The sequence below is a fragment of the Schistocerca piceifrons genome, chromosome 7, assembly GCF_021461385.2.
Source record: "Schistocerca piceifrons isolate TAMUIC-IGC-003096 chromosome 7, iqSchPice1.1, whole genome shotgun sequence".
NCBI lineage: Eukaryota > Metazoa > Arthropoda > Insecta > Orthoptera > Acrididae > Schistocerca > Schistocerca piceifrons.
Genome location: NC_060144.1, coordinates 74,187,600 through 74,210,021, shown reverse-complemented (window position 1 = coordinate 74,210,021; position 22,422 = coordinate 74,187,600). Strand labels below are relative to the sequence as shown.

The 22,422-nt window shown below is 40.7% G+C and overlaps 1 protein-coding gene across 1 annotated transcript in view; it reads right to left on the bottom strand.

Annotated features, from left to right (window-relative positions):
- LOC124804857 (acetylcholine receptor subunit alpha-L1) overlaps positions 1-22,422 on the bottom strand; it is a 617,332-nt gene that overhangs the window by 247,872 nt on the left and 347,038 nt on the right. Inside the window, exon 2 of the mRNA XM_047265212.1 lies at positions 11,321-11,365. Within this exon, the coding sequence (XP_047121168.1) occupies positions 11,321-11,365 (45 nt within the window). The remainder of the gene's footprint in view (positions 1-11,320; positions 11,366-22,422) is intronic.

Below are 22,422 nucleotides of genomic sequence, written 5' to 3'. Positions count from 1 at the left end.
TTGGCAGAGTAGTAATAATTACAGGGAAAGACCACCTCTCTGCAGTAGTGACTATCACAGAGACAATCAGAGAAGCAGACAATTTGGGAACCAAAATAATTATTATCAAGGGAGACAGAATAACTTTAGATGCAACGGTCCAGCGCGCAGTTACGATTCAGGGAGAAATTCTCCACCACGTGACTGACAAGAAAGAAACTATGGAATCTACCGACATGACGACAGACGATATGATCGTAACGACAGACCCGAATTGCATCAGAACTGGCGGGATTCAAACAGAGCGGGGCCCTCTCGACAAGATGAATTTGTAGAAGTTAGGTCTCCAAATCCCAATAACGACGCGCGCCAACAAACGTACGTATGAAACTGACGACGCAACTGCCGTAGCTAGTAATTATGTAAAAATGGAAGACAATAGGGACATCTTACTCCAAGAACACGACGTAAAACGTAACAACATTGCATATCCTGTGATTCACATTACAGTAAATGACGTAAAATTTGCGGCAGTACTTGACTCTGGCAGTCCCATTTCAGTAATCAGTGAAACAGCCTTTAGCAAATGCAACAAATCGAACGATTGCCCCACACTTCCGTTACGTAAGATTAAATTACAAAGTGCAATCTTTGGAAAAAGTGTAGATGTACGCCAACAAACCAACTTAGAATTCTTTTTTCAAAGCCACAGCTTCTCTATGAACTTTCTTATTGTTCCATTATTGTCGACGGATATTATACTGGGAGTAGACTTTTTGAATGAATACAAAGCAATCTTAAACTTTCACGATGATGAAATAAGTTTAGAAAAAGAAGGTAAGTCAGTAGCTTTGAAATTTGAAGATTGGCTCTCAAACCATGACGAAGAAATTAATCGGCTTTACCTCCTGTTAGACAACAGTTCGGAATTTTCGATGGAACTTGACACTAACAATCACTCTGCAAGTACTGACAGGGATGATATCGACGGCGCATTTGACACTAATAAGTTAATTCAGAATAAAATTCAAACAATTGAGAATTGTAATGACACTGATAGGCAGGACCTTTTTGAGATTTTACAAGCACATTCCACAGTTTTTACTCACAAAACAGGAACAATCAAGGGATTTCAATACCAATTTCGTGTTCGTGAGCATACTAAATTTTGTGTTAGACCATACGTAATTCCAGCTCATTATAGGGACCGTGTTAGAACAGAAATACAATCTATGCTTGACGAGGGCATTATTGAGCCTACAGTAAGCTCAAACAACAATCCATTACATGTTGTTGAGAAGAAAAATGGATCGATCAGGCTTGTCTTAGATTCGAGACAAATCAATACTATCATCATTCCTGAAACAGACAGGCCGCAAACGTTAGAAGAACTTCTTCAAAATTTTAATGGTGTAAAAGTGTTGCCTTCTATTGATCTCAGATCCAGCTTTTATCAGATCGAACTACATCCAGAATGTAGAAAATACACAATTTTCCTTTGTTTCGGCGTTTGTTATCAGTTTCGGAAACTTCCTATTGGTTTGAACATTTCTTCGGCAGCATTCATTCGCGGGCTAAATTCCATATTACCTGAGTTCTTAAAACGTCACATCACCTTATATGTGGACGATATTCTGATAGCAGAAGCCTCATGGGAACAACACAATCGCATCCTCAACAGCGTGTTACATATTTTTGCAGAATCTGGAATTACAGTTAACTTGGAAAAGTCTGAATTCGGTAGGACAAAGGTGAAGTTTCTAGGACATATTATTTCTTCTGATGGCATTCAGCCGGATCCTGAAAAGTTAGAAGCAATCAGAGCCATTCCAGTTCCATCCACAAAAAGACAAGTCCGCAGTTTTCTAGGTCTCGTAAATTTTTACCGTCGTTTTCTGAATATGCAAATTCTTGTTACACCAAAACTTTGTTCCCTCACTGGAAAAAATACTATTTGGAACTGGGACGAACAAGCACAGTTGGAATTCAATTCTTTGAAAGAATCGCTACTTAACGCGCCAATACTAGCTCATCCAGATCTGTCACAAGATTTCTGCCTTAGCACGGATTCTTCTAAAGTCGGTCTTGGTGCCCATTTATTTCAAGAAGCCATAGAAAATGACACTACCGTTCAGAAAACCATTGCTTTTGCTAGCCGAGTGCTAACAAAATCTGAAAGAAATTATTCCGTTACTGAATTAGAAGCTTTAGCTATCGTTTGGGCATTTAACAAATTCCGTTTCTTTCTTTCTGGTAAGCACGTAAAAGTATACAGTGATCATCGTGCATTACAATTTCTTATGTCTTCAAAATTAAATCATGACAGGTTAAAACGTTGGGCATTGTTTCTGCAAGAATTCCGCTTCACAATAGTCTACATTCCCGGCAAGGAGAACATTGTTGCGGACGCGCTGTCACGCGCACCGGCTGGGCTTGAGAAAAGTAACACAGAAGGCAACTTTGAGAAAAATTTCAGTATTCTTTACATTCAGAAAGTCGCCTTTGATAACTTCATCACCACATCTTTAAAGGACATTGCTCATGAACAAGATAAAGATCCGATTTGGAAAGACATCAAGAGCAAATGGCATGAAAAGACACACACTCAGATTCGGCATTATTACCTGGTTAGAAACAACATACTCTTCAAACGCTGCACTGTCGATGACAAGCTATGGGTACTTTGCATTCCAGACGATTTTGTTAATAAGCTCATTTGGTACATTCATTTCAGCTACGCACATTTTGGCCCACGGAAATGTTATCATATTCTTCGAACGACTTGTTATTTTAACAATATGGAAAAGCGAATTCGAAGAGTCTTGTCTATTTGTAAACTTTGTCAAAAGGCGAAACCATCTACTATCTCACATCGTGTTCCGTTGTTTCCTATTATTCCTTCTAAATTAAAAGAATTTGCTGCTGTTGATCTCTTGGGACCCCTTGTCAGAACATCGAATGGATTTTCGTACGTTCTAGTCGCTGTTGAACTTACTTCAAAATTTGTTTCTTTCACTCCGTTACGTAAAGCCACTAGATGGTCTGTATCCAACGCCTTTGTTAAAAATTTCTTACGTGAAGTTGGACACATTAGTAAAGCCATTTCAGATAATGGACCGCAATTCAGATCTGCTGTTTGGTCACGCATGCTTCGGAATCATAAAATCAAACCTGTTTTTATTTCATTGTATTCACCACATTGTAACCCCTCCGAACGGATTATGAAAGAAATCAATAAGCTTTGCAGACTTTATTGTCACAGAAAGCATCAGCATTGGGACAGATATTTACACTTATTTCAAAACGTGCTGAATGAAATGCCTCATGACTCCACTGCTTTACCACCTACTCTTGTACTGAAGAATGAAGAACCATGGAACAGAATCAGAGAGCTTGTACCTTTCCCGAATACACGTAAACTTCGACACAAAGACTTAATTGATTTGACTCTTAAAAATATAAAATCTGCAGCAGACAAAAGGAGAAAACTACACGGTAAAGCAAATGCAAAGAAATTACATATTGGTCAGAAAGTTCTCATTAAAGCTCATTCATTGTCACATAAGAAGAAACACTAGAGTCACAAATTCTTTCTAGTTTACAATGGACCTTACAGAATCCGACGTATACCACATGATAATTGCGTTGAAGTTGAAACTCTGCGTCCTAGGAAGAGTAAAGGTTTACACCACATTTCACATGTAAAACCGTTTATTGAAAGATAATCTGCTTTTTAACTTTGTCTTTGCCATAAAACGTTTCACTTCACGTTACTAGTATGCTTTAGAAACTGTTACCATGCAACAATGTTTGAAGTTAAATATCCAGTCAAGAACCAAGAGAACTTATTTAAAGAGAAATTACGAATGCATTGTTATTGCGAACAGACGACACAGTGTTATTGTGTGTATACATTCTTGCTTGTTAGCTGCACGATTACGTAACGACTATAAGGCTCACATACATAGAACATATACTGGTACTGCTAATGAGATTCTAATGCAACATTTTGGTTTACTTGAAAATACATTCTGGATTTAAGGTACTTTCTGTGAGATACCAGATGAGACAGTGGTTAGTTTATGTGACAGCTACACGATTTTATCACGACGCTACTAATGAGTGACAATTTACAATGTTGCTTTTGCGGTGTTTCTGTTTCATACCTGCACAGTTTTTCTGTATTATTTTGGAAAGTAATACATGTTTTAGTAGTAACTTCTGTGGTATAGCTACAATGAGACAGCCTTTTCCGTAGCACAACAATACGTTACAGCACAGTAATTTCTTCATCACAACAATAAGCGTAATAACTAAGATATCTATACGCAAAGCATTTCACTTTTGTTTATCATGAGGTAAGTACATTGACTTCTGCAGAACTTAGCTTTTGGAGGACAATAAGTACGACACTTCCACAGAGATTATCTTACAGCAAGACGCACATTTAGCGCTACAGGACACGTATTTGAGTGATTAATTTTGTACTTAAAACATTTATTTTTAAAGATATTTGAAGTACAACGGTACAAAGGATTTTCGTGATACATTTCATTCCATTGCTGTACTCTGTAACACCTGAGGGTATAATTACACTAATCCTCAGGGGGGTACACGCCTACTTTGTGTACCATGTGTTTGGCAAGCACAAGGAGCCCTAGCTAATATGGTATTTGCTTATACAACTTTACACATCGGTACCATATTTCTCTAACACAGAATTACACAGCTATCTGATCATTTCACAGAGAAAGAAACTTTTTTTTACTACATCAGTGACAGATGTTTACGTAATTACACAGTTGGATAACTTCACACTTATGAAATTGTATTTTGTCTGTACTTTTTTCAAATGCTCATATTTTTTGGAACCATTGTGATACTATGAGAGCTTTGAATGATATATTTGGTATGGGATCATGATTTTTAAAGTGCGTTTGAGGCAGATGACACTTTTGACATGAGCAGAGAATTTTTTTAGGTTTTGAAATTATTGGAGGAAGCTATGACGATTTTGAGAGTTGACTGAGGTGTTATGACGTTATTATTACGATGACTATGTGTATTATGCTGTTGCGGTATGTTTATGATCAGTAAGCTGATGCTATATGAGATATTTGATTATGCTACGTATCTGTTATGATGAAATATTGAAGAAGTGTCGACGAATAAGGTAAGGAATAATGAGTAGTGGTTAGGGGCTCTGGTTTGTGAAAAAGGTTGTTGGAAACCAAGAATCGTACTTTAAGAGTTATGAAATGTGTATATATGCGTGAATGTATCACAATACTGGCGAAAAATTTTTTGGACACTGTTATATTTACAGGATTTTGTTTCTACACATTTGTAACGCAAATTTTCGACCTGTGAAATTTTTATATGAGACTGTCACTGTAGCGAAAACTGCTGTCGTAAATATTTCGGTAAGAAAGGTAAGTGACCGTGACGTAATTCGTTGTGAGCGGCCAGGTGTGCCAGCCGCCTTGAGAAAAAGCCATTAGGTGGTAGAAAAAAAAAAGGGGAGGCTATTATCCTCGCTATCGACATTCCTTTGTAGAAAGCATCGTAAATATGACACCCTCAAACTTGAAAACATGATTACACTATAGAGTTCTTAATTTATGATATTTACTAAAATGCCTAATGAAATGATGAGAAACATTTTACAACCATTGTCTTTCTAGTTGAGAGATTGCTCATTTTGTTTAATATCTAGTTTCTAGTGGCACTGCAGCATTGGTTAAAATAAAATTTTATAGATGTACTAACATATATATTTTCTGTCTACAGATCGAGTAAATAATAATTTTTTTAAAAAAATGAGGGAGCACAAAAAGACATTTACCTTCACAGGAACTGCATTCATAATTTTCTTTTCAAGTACATGGTAACTTTTTTGGTAGAATAACTTCTTGTGGTGCACCACTTTAATTACATAGTCATTAAGATGTGAATAGACATTTCCCTTACATGCATTGTTGTCTTTAGTGTACTATTTTTTTTGCTTGAGCTTTGTCATGCTTAGGTATACGTTATAGCATTTACTGCTGCTGTTCGCCAGGCATAGTGCTACTGAATTTTAATTTGTGTTACTCTACTAAGCCAGTTTACTACTGATTTATTTTTCTTGTTTGCTGCTCATTGCCTTATATTAGTTGTAATTTATGCTGCTTGCTTTGCCTTTTGTATTTTTTATCATTGCTGTTTGTGTTAATTGTTTTGTGCTGCTGCATTGCCTCGTTCCTTAGTTTAGTATCTGAGCTCAGTAGATTTAAGTTAGCTTAACAGGGGTAGACTATATAAGAGAATGAGTTGCGATGAAATGCATTGAGAAGTCATACGAAAAAAGTACAGAAAGCAGGTATAGATAGGACTTTTTGGAAATAATGAAGAACGAAGGGAGATCTCCGAGAAGTAAAGAAAGTTTTGTTTGCCAAATACTGCAGTAAAAGAAACCCTGTCCTTTCCTTGTGTTATCCCACTATGAGTTTGTGTACTCTTGTATATTTATGTTCTTCCTGTCTTTATATGTTTACCTCATAAGACTTATGTTGTAGAATTTTTCTCATACTCAGCTACATGAACTATGATGAGGAATACTGTTATCCTCAAATATAATTTGCATTAATAATATGTTATTTACTTTGTAAAGATGTTAGACATTATTAATTCTGTTCTGTTTTAATGCTCATGTGTGAAGTTGATGTTTCAATAATTATTCTGGTCTTTTATATATTTACCTATGTCATAATTCCTGTAACACTGATGTATATGTCTATTTCTATTCTTTTGTAAAGCCTGTTTTACTACAAATGTTATCTGTATTGTTATGTTCTTTAATGATGTATTTTGTACCTTTGTTATTGTATTCTCATGTTATAAAATTGTAATTGACACCAGTTCATCAAATTAAGCAACTTGTAAGTTACATTTCACTGCACACGTTTCTGTTGGTCATAGTATATGGACAATATGTGAGAAGTAGGGACTGTTAGTCTTTGCACGTGTGTTAATAATTCAGCAAGGGACTGGATAACAGCATTGCTGTTGCTAAGGACAATTCCAAAAACTTTGTGAGTGCACAAGTGATGATGGTTATGAACTTGCTATATTATCCGCAAGACTCTTCGATGGTGATTGTGCACCTGCACAGTCACAGCAGATGGCTGCTGGCCATCTCTACAAGGACTACATTGGGGCTGCATCTTTGATGGCCCACCAATACCATTATTTCTACAAGAACTACAGTGGGTCTGCGTCTTTGCTGACGCACCAGTACCATTATTTCTACAAGGACAGCAGTGGGTCTGCGCCTCTGGTGGCCCACCAATATCGTAATCTCTACCAGGACTACAGTGGGTCTGCTCTGTGATGACCTACCAATACTCTTCAAAACTTCGATTGACTCTGCTGTGGGTTTGCTCTGTTGTGGCCCATTACCTGTCTGCATGTCGAGAGTCAGCACTGTCTTTCCGTTGGAAGGTCAACACTACTTCTTCAAGACTGCATGGAAATCCACTACTTCCGTGTGCATTGTCTTTTACTGCTCAGACTTTGAGAAAAGAAACGGCAGTTTTACTGTGATGAATGATCAGGACTGTCTTTATGGACTGTGAAAAAATTTTAGCTTTTGACCAACATTGTATCAATAAGTGTGTGCATTTGATATCTTTGTTATTGTAATTATGAAAAATTTTATCAAATCATTATTGGCCACTGCCCAAAACAATTTGTAAATTTTTTTGTGGAGAGCATGGGGGCTATGTAAGTAGGCTGTTTAGGTTTTCTTATTGGTAACGCCACGTAGCGCTCTGTATGAAAATCACTGGCTGTGCTGTGTGCAGTCTGTGGCTAGTTTGCATTGTTGTCTGCCATTGTAGTGTTGGGCAGCGGCAGCTGGATGCGAACATCGCGTAGCGTTGCGCAGTTGGAGGTGAGCCGCCAGCAGTGGTGGATGTGGGGAGAGAGATGGCGGAGTTTTGTAATTTATCATGAACTGCTATATATATTATGACTATTAAGGTAAATACATTGTTTGTTCTCTATTAAAATCTTTCATTTGCTAACTATGCCTATCAGTAGTTAGTGCCTTCCGTAGTTTGAATCTTTTATTTAGCTGTTTGGCGCTTGCTGTATTGCAGTAGTTCGAGTAACCAAGATTTTTGTGAGGTAAGCGATTTGTGAAATGCATAGGTTAATGTTAGTCAGGGCCATTTTTTGTAGGGACTTCTGAAAGTCAGATTGCGTTGCGCTAAAAATATTGTGTGTCAGGGGACGTTTCAGTATTTTCATTTATTTTAATAAAGCGTACGATGGTTTCTTTAATCACAGCAGTCGTGAGTTGTAGGTACCTTCTACATCTTTAAAATTTTTGGTCAGAGTCTGATTTACCTTGAAAAGGCATTATTATTTCGTTACGTAAATTTTACGTGAACACTGGCATTTCTCATAATATTAATATTCGAGAGGAAGCTGTTTCGTTACAAGGCCTGCAATAAGGCATCGACGACTCTCGAAAAAATGAAATACCTTATAGAAGTACGAGTCTGTTCTTTAGTGACTTCAGGTAAAATTCATATAGTCACACTGTCCATCTGGAATCGTACACACATCAAAAAAAGTTCTGCATCACCCTGGTTCCCAGAACTCTTGAAGATAGACGTAGACTGTGGATAATGCATCAGAGACACAGTCCCTTTCACTGTTCAGAGATGCCACTAAACTCGCTCAAAGACGTAAACAACCATGCATGAGCAGTGCCTATTAGACCCAGTGGGCCCGACAGCCGATCAGTTCCAGTCATTCCACCAGGAAGGAGATACACGGCTCGTGTAGTCTGTAGTTCAACCGTGCCTAGACGGTCAATACCGCGGTTCCATCGCGTCCGCGTTGTTACTTTGTGCCAGGAAAGGCTCTCAAAAAGGGAAGTGCCCAGGCGTATCGGAGTGAACTAAAGCGATGTTGTTTGGACATGTAGGAGATACAGAGAGACAGAAACTGTCAATGACATGCCTCGTTCAGGCCGCCCATGGAACGTGCCGTAACAGCTGTACGATACGTGAATGCCATCTTCCAACCGATAGTGCAACCATATCGGCAGCACATTGGCGAGGTACTCGTCTTCACGGACGATAATTCCCGCCCCCATCGTGCACATCTTGTGAATCATTTTCTTCAGGATAACAAAATCGCTCGACATGAGTTGCGAGCATGTTCTCCATACATGAACCCTATCGAACATGCCTGGGGTAGACTGAAACGGGCTGTTTATGGACGACGTTACCCACCAACGGCTCTGAGGGATCTACGCCGAATCGCCCTAGAGGAGTGGGACAATCTGGACCAACAGTGCCTTGATGAACTTGTGTATAGTGTGCCACGACGAACACAGGCATGCATCAATGCAGGAGGAAGTGCTACTGGGTATTAGAGGTAACGGTGTGTACGGCAATCTGGATCACCACCTCTGAAGGTCTCGCTGTATGGTTGTACAACATGTAGTGTGTGCTTTTCATGAGCTACAAAAAGGGCGGCGAAGCTGGAGACTGGTATATTACGGACTTGACAATACTGTCACAATAACAAACTGACGAATGGTACCCAAGTTACGTCTTTGTTTGGATTTCAGAGATTAAGACTGGAGTTTGTGAGAGCTCTCCTCCCAAGGGTGGCGTATAATAGTGAGTTATGGCGCAGCAAACTTACTATTCTTTGATCAAGTTGCGCACATGTCACGCAACTCCGAACTCTGTTATAATGTAAATAAAAACTAAAGACCACGGTAGTATTCAGTAATTAAAACTTCCGGGCTAAGAGGCCGTGGTCCAATAGTAGAAATACTTCTCCCTGACGTTTCGTTGTCAGCTGCGGGCAACATCATCTGAGGTGAGTCTATGACTGGCTGCTAGGCCGTGGAGGTCCTGTTTATATAGAGCGCGTAGAGGGCGCCACCACTCGTCACGTGTTGTCAACAGTAAAACTATCTCTGGCTGGCGTCATTACTCTCGATCGAAGGTAATCGATTGTCACATCTTTGGTACAGAGTCGATCGCCATATCTTATCTAGCTTCAAGCCTTCTCCTTTCCTGTTAAACAGGACCTCCACGGCCTAGCAGCCAGTCGTAGACTCACCTCAGATGATGTTGCCCGCAGCTGGCAACGAAACGTCAGGGAGAAGTATTTCTACTATTGGACCACGGCCTCTTAGCCCGGAAGTTTTAATTACTGAAGACGCCGGCCGTGAAAGCCTACACGACACGGTAGTATTTTTAATTCGAAGACTACGAAAGTCAAAAATTATAACTACTTCAGAAATTAGCACCTCGGTCTGTTTATAAGGAGCGGCCGTGGTCCAAGGGTAGAGCCACCGTAAAAACTTTGCGTAAAAATCATCAGCAAAAGAAGTCAACCTCACTCTGCCAACATCATTGTCAAAGATGGTGGAGGAGGGGACAGAGGTTCAGGCATTGTGTTGCCCTTGCGATCCGAAGTTGCCCATAAAGTCGTAAGAATCAGCAATGATCAACGGCTTGAGGGTGCAAAAGGCAATGGAAACCATTGCATTAAAGACACACGAAGTGTATCCTCAAGACGTGTGGCCAGTAATTGAAAAAAGTGTCATGATGATCCCTCCATTGGCAAAATATTCCGGAATAATCACCCATTCGGATTTCTGGGAGGGGACTGCCAAGACTATGAGAAAAAGTTTGCTTAACCAAAGAAAGGATGACGCTCTGTCGAGGCGATACGCGGAATGTGGGAAGTATGAACGTGGTAGGAAAGCTATAAAATATGAAAAGAGAAACGATAACGCTCAATCTAGATGTAGTGGGGGTCAGTGTAGTGAAATAGAAAGAAGATAAGGATTTTTCGTCAGATGAGTGTAGGGTAATATCAACAACATAGAAAATGGTATAACGGGAGCAGGATTCGTTATGAGTATGATGGTATGACAGAGAGTGTGTTACAGCTAACAGTTCAGTGATAGGTTTGTTCTCATCAGAATCGACAGCAAACCAACACCGACAACGATAGTTCATGCCGACGTCGCAAGCTAAAGATGAAGAGATAGAGAAGGTATATGAAGATATTGACCGAGTCACCTGTGCTAGCGCGGCTTCCCCCGTCGGAGGTTCGTGTTCGAGTCCTCCCTCGGGCATGGGTGTGTGTGTTGCTCTTAGCGTAAGTTACTTTAAGTTAGATAACGTAGTGTACAAGCCTGAGGACGATGACCTCAGCAGATTGGTCCCATAGAAACTTACCACCACCAGAATTCATTATCTATCCAAAATAATTGATATGGACACTAGTTACGAAATAGTAGAGAACAGTGTTTACTTACGTGCTCCAACCAGACGTTGGTGGTAAGGATCTGATCCTTCAGATTCTGAAAAGAAAAGAAAAATATCTTTAAATTCTCACGAATCAATTCAAATTTACACATATAATTCAGTGCACCCGCAGGGAACGGCAAAACAACAGCCAGAAAAAGACGGATACGTCTTCTGCTGTATCACGTAAAAGATTTCATGGAATTTCTATCTGTAGCCACGTGTAGTAAATAAAAACACCCTAGACTTAATTTTGCTGCAGATATTATTTTTCAATAATGGACAACTTTAGAGCATCAGTCAATAATTTTGTTTGAGAATCACATGCACCATCAATACAGAACCGTTGAACGACGATTCATTGTTCATCCCTTTCTCCTTCTGTTCATCAGCAGCAGCTTATATCCTCCTCCACTTATCACTATTATTCTGCGTTAGGATATGTGTGAAAAAAAGTTTTTGCAACAAAAAAACTGCTAACGACTGAAACTGCTAACCAATAATAAGTTCCAAAGCGTGTGACTCTTAATGGACAGGCAAATCTGATCAAACGGCGACAACAGTTTCGTTGAACTTAAAACCGCATCCAAATGAACAGATCAACGTCACTGATCACTAATCAACCAGAACATTCTGACCACCGATGCAAACCACTTCCAGGCGGTAACAGAGTCACCTGGTAGAGGAATGCCTACTAGTCAGACACATGCACGGTGCATGTAGTATAAGTGAGCGTGCTGTTCGTGTGTAGAATGGGGATGGCGCGCGATCTATCTGAATTCGGCCGAATGCAGATTGTGACGACTCGGAAGCTCGGCACGAACATTTGGGAGACTGCATGACTTGTCGGGTGTTCGGGGAGTGCTGTGGTGGGTGTCTTCAACACGTAGCGAAACCAGGATGAAACCACGTCCAGGAGTGTTGGGGTTGGGCGACCACGCCTCATTACAGATGACAGATGTCGTTGGCTGACCAGACTGCTGATGCGGGACAAGCGGTGAATTGTGGCGGAACAAACATCAGACTTTACTACTGGTCACAAAGCAAGTGTGTCTGAAGACACACTGTAACGAACACGCCTAACTATGCGCTTTCGCCGTCGACGACCCATACGTGTGCCAATGTTAACACCACGACATTGGCAACTACGACTGAAATGGACTCATGACCATCACCACTGGACGTTCACGCTGTGGCAGAGCGCTGTATGGTCTGATGAATCCCGATAGCTTCATCATAATGCCGACGGGAAGGTGTGAATCCATCACCTTACAGGGTGACAGCTCCTAGGTAGCGGGACGGAGACAAACTGACGGCGGCTCCATTATGCTTTAGGGAATATTCACGTAGGAATCCTTGGGTCGTGTGAAGCACGTGCAAGGCACCATGACGGCTACAGAGCATCGTACGCTGGTTGCAGACCAAGTATTACCCTTCATGACGATCATGTTTCCCGGCGGCAGCGACATTTTTCAACCAGATAAAGCGCAATGCCAAAAGGCCAGGAGTGTGATGGAGTGGTTCGAGGAACGCATTGGCGAGTTCCAATTGATGTGCTGGCCCCGAGCTCGCCACATGTGAACCCGATCGATCATACCTAGGACGTGATTGAACATGACGCCAGAGCCCATCTCTCCCCTCTCCTGAATTTACGGGAATTACGTGACTTGTGTGTGCAGGTGTGGTGCCTACTCCTTCCAGTGACCTGCCAAGGTCTCACTGGATCCATACCATGACGCATCGCTGCTGTTATCCGTGCCAAATGCGGACATATTGGTCTTATGTGAGATGGTCATAGTGTTCTGCTTGGTCAGTGAAAGTAACGCAGCTAGTTTTAATGTAATAGTGTGCAGGTGTGCACAGTACCTTAATTATCTGTGGCAGTCGTCGTTATTGTGAAATAAAAACATACATCATGTAACAGAATTCGCTGTTGAGAAGGAATTTTATAACTAGCAAGATGCACTGTACACAAATGGTGCAAAACCACACCTACCTTCAACTAACTGACAAATCTGTAGAGATTGAACTGTAGTTCCACTCGACATTCTACTGAATACGGAAGTCATGATACCGGTCACAGCATCATCCGATGATGATTCAGTAATCAATGAATTCGTTGGAGACGATCTGCTCAACAGAGACAAGGAAGTGTTTCCAACTCGTCAATTCAAAGATGCGACTCGTTTCACGTTAGCGCTTTCGGGTGAGTTAATTTCTGACTGTTCGCTGTCTGACATTCTTACACATTCCAACCATTTTATTCATAAACACTGTGTATATCCTAACTTCGTGCTTACTATATTTACTATATTTTATTCTGACACGAATCAGATTTATCTGTGACAGGCGCCGTTGTGTTGAGTGTCTTATGTGTGACGCTTTCAAATTTTTTTCCTTTTACACACTGTTAACAAAGTTCCAAACATACGAAACTGATTCCCACATATTTTGGTGGCACGAGGACTTCTTAATTAATAGAACCAAGTACGCTGTTCGGGACGGCGAGAGCTCATGAGAGGAAGATGTATTGTTAGGGGACCCCAGGGAAGGGCGATAAGACCTCTGTTGTGCTCTGTATATATAAATGAACTGACGGATAGTGTGAACGGAAACCTTCGACTTTTTGCTAATAACTATGTAGCATACGGGAAGGTGACGCAGTTGACTAACAGTAATAGGATACAGAAGGACTTTGGCAGAATTTCTACAAGGTGCATTGAAAGATAGCTAGCTCTAATATCAGAAAAATATAATTAATAGGGTAGAGAAGTAAAATAAATACTGTAATGTTCGAACACTGTATTAGTGCTGTACTGCTTAACACATTCACGTTGATTAAATACTTAGGTGAGACGTGCAAAGTGGTATAGAATGAGACGACACACAAAGACGGTGGTAAGGAAGACGAATGGTCGACTTCGGAACTTTGAGAGAAGTCTAGGAAAGTGTAGTTTTTCTATAAGGGGTATCTATTCTATATACGATGTTCTTTATCGAAAACTACACTTTCCTAGACTTCTCCCAATATACCGAAGAATAATAGATAAACTCATTCTCGAGTACTGTTAGAGTGTTTGGATGTCCAACCAGGTCAGATTAAAGCAGGACACCGAATAAATTCAGAAACGTGCAGTTAAATTTGTTTACCGGTGGATTAGGTCACGGGTTCCCAAACTTTTCCTCTAACGAAACACTTTGAGAATCTTCGTACTGCAATGGAACACCTTGTTATTTTGTATGTTCATGAAATTTTTAAAAAATGAGAAAAAATTGTTTTATTCAGTAATTACTTCAATTTTAAATCATAACTAATATCACATGTATGACAATAAAACTTTTTAAAAGTAGTTAGTATCGTCAAAATATCGAGAAAGAATAACTCTTACAGCGCAGTATGGAAACTTTGAGTTAGATCAACACGTGAGTATTATGGAGATGGTTTGTGAAGTCAGATGGGAATCCCTGAAAAAAAGATGAGGTTAGCTTCGCGTTACACTATCGAGCAAATTTCGTGTACCAGTGTTTGCGACCGACTGAAAAACGATTCTGCTGCAGCCAAAGTACATCGTGCATAAGGACCGCGAAAACAAGATAAGAAAATTACGTCTCGTATGGACGCATATAGGCAGCCATTTTCCTCTCGTCCCACATGCGAGTAGAACAGTAAGGGAAATGTCTATTGGTTCAAATGGCTCTGAGCACTATGACACTTAACTTCTGAAGTCATCAGTCCCCTAGAACTTAGAACTACTTAAACCTAACTAACCTAAGGACATCACACACACCCTTCTCCGAGGCAGGATTCGAACCTGCGACCGTAGCGGTCCCGCGGTTCCAGACTGTAGCGCCTAGAACCGCTCGGCCACCCCGGCCGGCGGAATTGTCCAGGAGTGGTACGAAACACCTTTCGTCATGTACCGTATGGTGGCTTGTAGAGTATGTATATAGACGTAGATATAAAGTATATCATTGTGTCAGGTGGTTCAACTCAGTCACCCACTCGCCTTAAGGAAAATTGCATGGTTAACATTCGATGTACCGGAAGTATCCATAATGCACCACCGACAGATGATGAAACATTCTGTTTGCCGAGTAAACATAAAGAATGTATAATCATATTACAAACACTTCTTGGTGTGGTGGCGTTAAATATATATAACTTTCACGTGCTCCAGCATTGATTTCAAAAGCAAAAGCAGGAAACGGGTTGTGTTTACGAAAATTTCTAAATATTATCAGTTTCGTTAAACTGATCTTCCAATTGCTTTTTCTGTCTCTGGATGGATTACAATGTCATCAGCAAACGTTAAAGTTTTCATTTCTTCTTAATTCCCTTTTCAGTTTTCTCCTTTGTTTCCTTCAAAGCTTACTCTACTACAGATAGAATAACATTCTGGATAGGCTACAACTCCATCTCACGCCCTTATCATCTACGGCTTTCCTTCACGCCCCTCGCTTTCTCTGTTTTATCCCTGCTTCGGCCTTGAAAACTTCAAACACTTTTGTCCAGATAACACTGTTAAAACATTTCTCGAGATACAGAAATTACATAATTGTTAATTTGCCTTCATTCGTCCTACCCTCTAAGAAAGACGTAAAGAAAGTATATCCTTGCATGGCCGTAAATCCCTCCGGAACCCAAACTGATCTTTCCCGATGTCAGCTTCTACCAGTTTACCCATTCTTAGTAAACAAATCATATTAATATTCGTACTTATCGTTTGGTGCCATGTCTTATTAAAAACTGTTTTGGTAGTATTCACACCTGACAGGACCTCATGTCTAACGTTTCATCATGTGTCTTACATATCAGATGGCATAATTTTACTATGGATTGCTCTGTCAACGATCTCAAAAACTGTGAGGGAATGTCATCTATTCCATGGGCTTTGTTTCCACTTAGATCATTCAGCGTTCTGTCAAAGTCTTCTAGCAATTTATCTCCATCTTTTCTTCATCTACCTCCACTTCTCTTGCCATAATATTGTCCGCAGGTATGTTTCCCTTATACAGAACCACTGTATATATTTTCCATCTTTCACTTCTCCTTTCTTTGCTTAGCACTGGCTTGAGATCTCTCTAATTCTTCTACAAGCAGCGCTTACTTTTCCCCTAGTTATGCATGCTTCTAGATACTTCCAATAGTCCTCTAGCCATTCCTGCTTAGACATTTTGTTCTTCTATCAATCTCATTTTTAGACGCCTGAATCCACTTTGCTCTGCTGCATTTCCATATTTCCCCCTTTCATCATTTAAATGTATTTCTACTAGGCCTTACGTTTTTATCTATGTGATCCCCTGCTGCCCTTCCAGTCTCCTCCCTCAAAGTTACCCATTCATCTTCTCTTGTATTTCTTACATTCGTTTCGGACCACCGTTGCCTAATTCCCCTTCTGATACTCTCATCTATCTCTGGTTTCTTCAGTTTATCAAAGTCCGCCTAATTAATTTCACACCTCTTGCAATTGCTCATGTTTAAATCTGCACTTCATAGCGAGTACATTATCATCACAGTGCACTTGTTGCCCTTGGTAATGTATGGTTTAAAATCTTGTTTTCGAAATTTATATATCAGATTTATCGAATCAATCTGACCCCTTCATTGTCTCTTTGTCTCTTTCAGGTACATAACTTTCCCTCATGATTCTTAAATCATATGTTAGTGATGGTTAAATTATAATCTGTGCAGAATTCTACCAGGTGGCTTACTCTTTCATTGCTTTCCCCAGATCAAATTCGGCTACTACAATTCCTTCTCTTACTTTGCTTACTAGCGAATTTCAGTCCTTCATCACAATTAGACATTTATCTCCCTTAACTATTTCAGTAACTTCCTTTATGTTATCATACATACATTCAACCTCCTCACCTACGGAGCTAGTTTGCATGTACTTGTATTACTGCTATGGATGTTGGCTACGTGTCGACCTTGGCTACGGTAAGATGTTCACTATGCTGCTCGTAGTAGCTTACTGGCATTCTCATTCTCTTACCCATTAGTAGGCCTACTCATGCATAACTCCTATTTGATTTTGTGTTGATAAAGCTGTACTGCTGTCACGAGAAGTCCTGTTTTTCCTGCTAATGTACATCAGTACTTCCCACTACATTTACAGTAGTTCCCACTACATTTAACTTCAGCCTATCCATTTTCCTTTTTAAATTCGTTACCCTGCCCACCCGATAAGGGGTCAAGAATTTCACGCACCATCCCCAGAGCGCTAGTTGTATTTTTCTAGATGATAATATCCTCCTGAGTATTCCCTGCCTGGAGATCCGAATTGAGGATTTTTTAACCTCCAGAAAAGATGCAATCATCATTCAGCCAAACAGTAGAGCTACACGCCCTCAGTAAAACGAATTACAGAACATGTTTCCTCTTGCATTCAACCGTTCGCAGTACCAGCACAACAAGGCGAATTTGTCAACTGTTATAAAGCCAGACAAGTTCATCATCCTGCATTGTCCTGCAAAACTCGAAAAGGCTGCTGATCCTCTTCTGGAATCACGAAATAGTTTGCCTCCTCCACAGATACCTCTAGTATGGCTGCACCTATGGTATGGGTATCTGTATCGTCGAGGCACGCAAGAGACAACGCATTGACAAGATTCGTGATTCATAGGAGGATTTATAGTGGATATAAAGTTATTTGTGTCAACTTACAAGTGCCAGATATTTCTGAAACTGGAAACACGTATTTGTATCAAGACTATTAACGACTATGTCCCTTTAGTACTCACACTTTAAGAGTCTATCGAAGATAAAGTATTCTTAAGATGTGTGACAATTTTAAGACAAGTTTTATGTTTAGGTACAGATTGAACGATTTGGGGGGCCAGCTCATTAATTTAAACTCACCACTATGTTGATCGAACCACTCCATCACACTCCTGGCCTGGTGACATGATGCAATATCTTGTTGAAAAATGCCACTGGCGTCGGGTAACATGATCGTCATGAAGGGGCATACGTGGTCTGTAACTGTGTACGATTCTTCTCGATACTTCTTAGCCGTCACAATGATTTGCATGAGCTCCACTGGGTCCATAGATACCCACATGAATCTTCCCCATAGCACAATAGAGCCGCTGCAAGCTTGTCTCCATCCTGGAGTGCAGGTATCAGGGAGCTGTTCTCCTGGAAGACGACGGATTGGCCCACTCCCATCGGCATGATGAAGAAGGTATCGGGATTGATCAGACCATGCAACGCTCTGCCACTGCGCCAACGTCCAATCTTGATGGTCAAGTGCCCATTTCAGTTGTACTTGCCGATATTGTGGTGCCAACATTAGTACATGCATGGGTCGTCGGCTTTGGAAACCCATCGTTAGGAGTGTTTGGTGCACTGTGTGATGAGACACACATGTATTCTGCCCAGCATTAAAGTCTGTTGTTAGTTCCACCACAGCCTGTCCTATTTTACCAGTCTGCCCAGCCTACAACGTGCGACATGTGGTGGTCGCCCAATCCCTCAACGTCTTGGTTCCTCTTCATTTTGAAGACACTCACCACAGCTCTCTTCGAACACTCAACAAGTCGCGCAGTTTCCGAAATGCTCATGGCGAGCCTCCGAGCCATCGTAATCTGCCCTTGGTCAAACTCAGATCACGTGCCATCCCCATTCTACACGTGGACAGCGTGCTCACTTATACTACAGGCACCGTGCTTGTGTCTGACTAGCAATCATTCCTCCCCATGTGACGCTGCCATCGCCTGGACGGATTTATATCGATAGTGCTCATTATCCTCTGCACGACCATTGTATAAATGTATACTGTGTGGAACATTTTAATCCGTAATGGAGATTAATTCAGGAAAAATATTAGATACATCACAATGTTTTAGAAAAAAGCTGTAGGTGGGAAAAGGGCCACGCATTGCTTTTAATGTCCGTGACCTTGAATTTGATTTTCCAAGTGATTTGGAAATTAAAGGGATTTTCTTAAATGGTAACTCAGTTTAAGATTTGAAAACAGCGGCTTGTTTTAAGTATAAGTGAAACATTTTTCTAGGTCTTGCCAAGATACAATGAAGGTTAAATAAGCAAATATGTTTTTAATTCTTTAGAGATTAACTCTAAACAGAGGAAGGATACAGCAAATGGTGGTCATTTTGAGCTAATGCTTAATGGTTAATTTCCGGGTACAAAGTGGAAGGCATAGGTACGCTTTGAATCAAGCACCCCAATGTATGAGGGGCGACGGGACCCTCTCATTGATTTGAATAGCGATGATCTACGTGTGATTTATGATTGTTCTCTCTTGTAGATGCGAGAGAACATTTATGCGTTGTGGTGTATTTATTTTTGTCCATTACGTTAATTGAAACTTAAAGTTCAAGTCTCTATTCATTCTTTCCAAATCCAGAATCACGAATAGCGGTTCCCATGAACCAAAATTCAACCTTCGAATTATGTTCGGTAATTATCTTTAAGATGATGGTTATTGGTGATTACAGGTGACCCCTTATGCCCATTCCAATATGATTCTAACACTGTATTTTCCTGTATCACTTCTCTGTTCCGATTTTATCCCTACTAGAACTAAAAACATATCTGCTCATTTGACCTTCATTCAACCTTTCCATGTTCTTGTATAATGTATAATTTAGATGTAAATTCCCCCGATCTTTTCAAATCTTAAACAAAGTATTAAGGTTCCCATTTTTAAAAAATCACTATATATTTTATAAATCACCTTGAAAATCACATTCAAGGTTGCAGCTGTTAGTAGCAATGTGTGACCCTCCTTGTCACTTACATCTTTTCACATTTTACTGTACCTCATCACTATCATGAGGTATTTCCTATTATGGATTAAAAAAAGGTATGAGGGGGAGTGGGACAAAAAGCGAATTTGAGGAGAAGATGGAGAGACTGAGACACTGGGGAGGTGGAGATCGACAGGTACAGGGAAAGATGATCAATGAAAGAGGCGGTAGGGGGAGAAGGAGATGGACAGACAGAGGAAGGAAGGGGAGGTGAAAAGAGAGGGATGATGGTTAGTTGGTCACAGAGGGTGAAAGGATGAGATGGATAGAGATACGGGACACGGAGAAGTGAAGAAGAGAGACAGTGGAGGGGGATGAGGAGGAGGAGGAGGATTTGGCTAGACGTGCGGTTCACCACGGATACACGGAACGCGTCGACAATACGCCCCAATAGTCGGTACAGCATAAGAAAAGCTAAGGAAGTAATCACATTTGGGAACGTTTCGCACAGCTTTCAACTGCAAAGTGCTGTTGATTACAAAATCAAAACGATAGTCGTCAGCACAGCACCATTTTCTCCAAATGGAACTGCAAAGACGATTCACATTATTTCACGTACAGTTTCAGATTGTAATAAATAAATTTGTCATATCTGTTGCACAGAGAGACAGCGGACGGAAGATGTGCACAGAGAAAGGGGTAGCCGGCCGCGGTGGGCGTGCGGTTCTAGGCGCTGCAGTCCAGAACCGCGGGACTGCTACGGTCGCAGGTACGAATCCTGCCTCGGACATGGATGTGTGTGATGTCCTTAGGTTAGTTAGGTTTAAGTAGTTCTAAGTTCTAGGGGACTGATGACCTAAGTCCCATAGTGCTCAGAGCCATTTGAACCATTTTTTTAGAAAGGGGTAGATGAGGAGACGTGTGCAATATATACGTCGAATGGTTACGCGGGCGAAGCAGCGGAGAAAAGGCTAGTATTTGGTGAAGAACTGGGCCAGTTGTCTGGGATCGAACTAGCGTCTACTTGCATCAGGCGAGGAGCATTTATCAACTATAGGCGTGCGGAAACTAGTGCTCAACAAACGCTCAGTGTCACTGTAAAGTACGATGTAACTTACCGATAAATTCATTGTTAACAGGAGGATGCAGATAAAAAATAATAATAATCAAAGACACGTCAGGGTCACTTTGGAAATTGGCGATAGCTGGTTGATCAGCAAGCTTCTGTGGATGGACGGCTTGTGAATTTATTATTACCCAATTTAAGAGAAGATCCCAAGTGTTATGGCACAAGTAATGCACTAATTATTGTATGTCCACAATTATAAAATCTGTAATGTCTGAGAAGTTATTTTATTTATGCGTGAAGTAAGAATGAGTATGATAAAGACGTCAGGTGTGTTCATACAGTCACTGGATTGAAGTTATGTACGCTAATGGGATGTCATTTCTCATGTTGTCAGTGAGCTCTGATAAACGCTTTTGCCACATGATATGCAGAAAAAGTAAATGTCCCTCGAGCCACGGAAACTTTTAAATTTTCATATTCATCAATATTTATATCGAGACACAGCAGCACGTTCATTTGCAATTCAGAGTTACCTCTCCTGAATATTCCACTCGAGTACAGTGAAATGACTCTTTCGCCTACCTACAAAAGAACAGTTAGTACGTTCTCATGTTAAAGCAAACATCATGTAAAACTATTGTTTCTCTGTTTTATAGTAATAGGCTGACTATTGGGAGGAGGAGGAGATTAGTGTTTAACGTCCCGTCGACAACGAGGTCATTAGAGACGGAGCGCAAGCTCGGGTAAGGGAAGGATGGGGAAGGAAATCGGCCGTGCACTTTCAAAGGAACCATCCCGGCATTTGCCTGAAGCGATTTAGGGAAATCACGGAAAACCTAAATCAGGATGGCCGGAGACGGGATTGAACCGTCGTCCTCCCGAATGCGAGTCCAGTGTGCTAACCACTGCGCCACCTCGCTCGGTGACTGTTGGGGAATCAGATGAAGCAGAGGGTGGTCATCTGACAAAACATCAAGAATATCATGTTTTCGAATCGTTTATTACAAACAGTTTGGTCAATAGCGACCAGGTTACCGGACGGAAACGGAAACGTTCATGAGCGATTTATGTCACTGAATAAAATTACTAAGTCTTTCTGCTGTCAACATTACTCTCTTACCTCTGTTGATCCATCGTGGATACGGGACAAGGGATAGTCAGCTGTTTACCAAAGAGAAATCACCAAACAGCTGTATGCTTTCAGAAGTTATTTTATTTAGAAGAACAGCTTCGGCATCTCAGTAATACCATCTTCAGGCCCCTATGCACTCCATGTATAGACAATCACATACATCAATGTATGCATAACTTGAGCCGTCAGCATCTGGA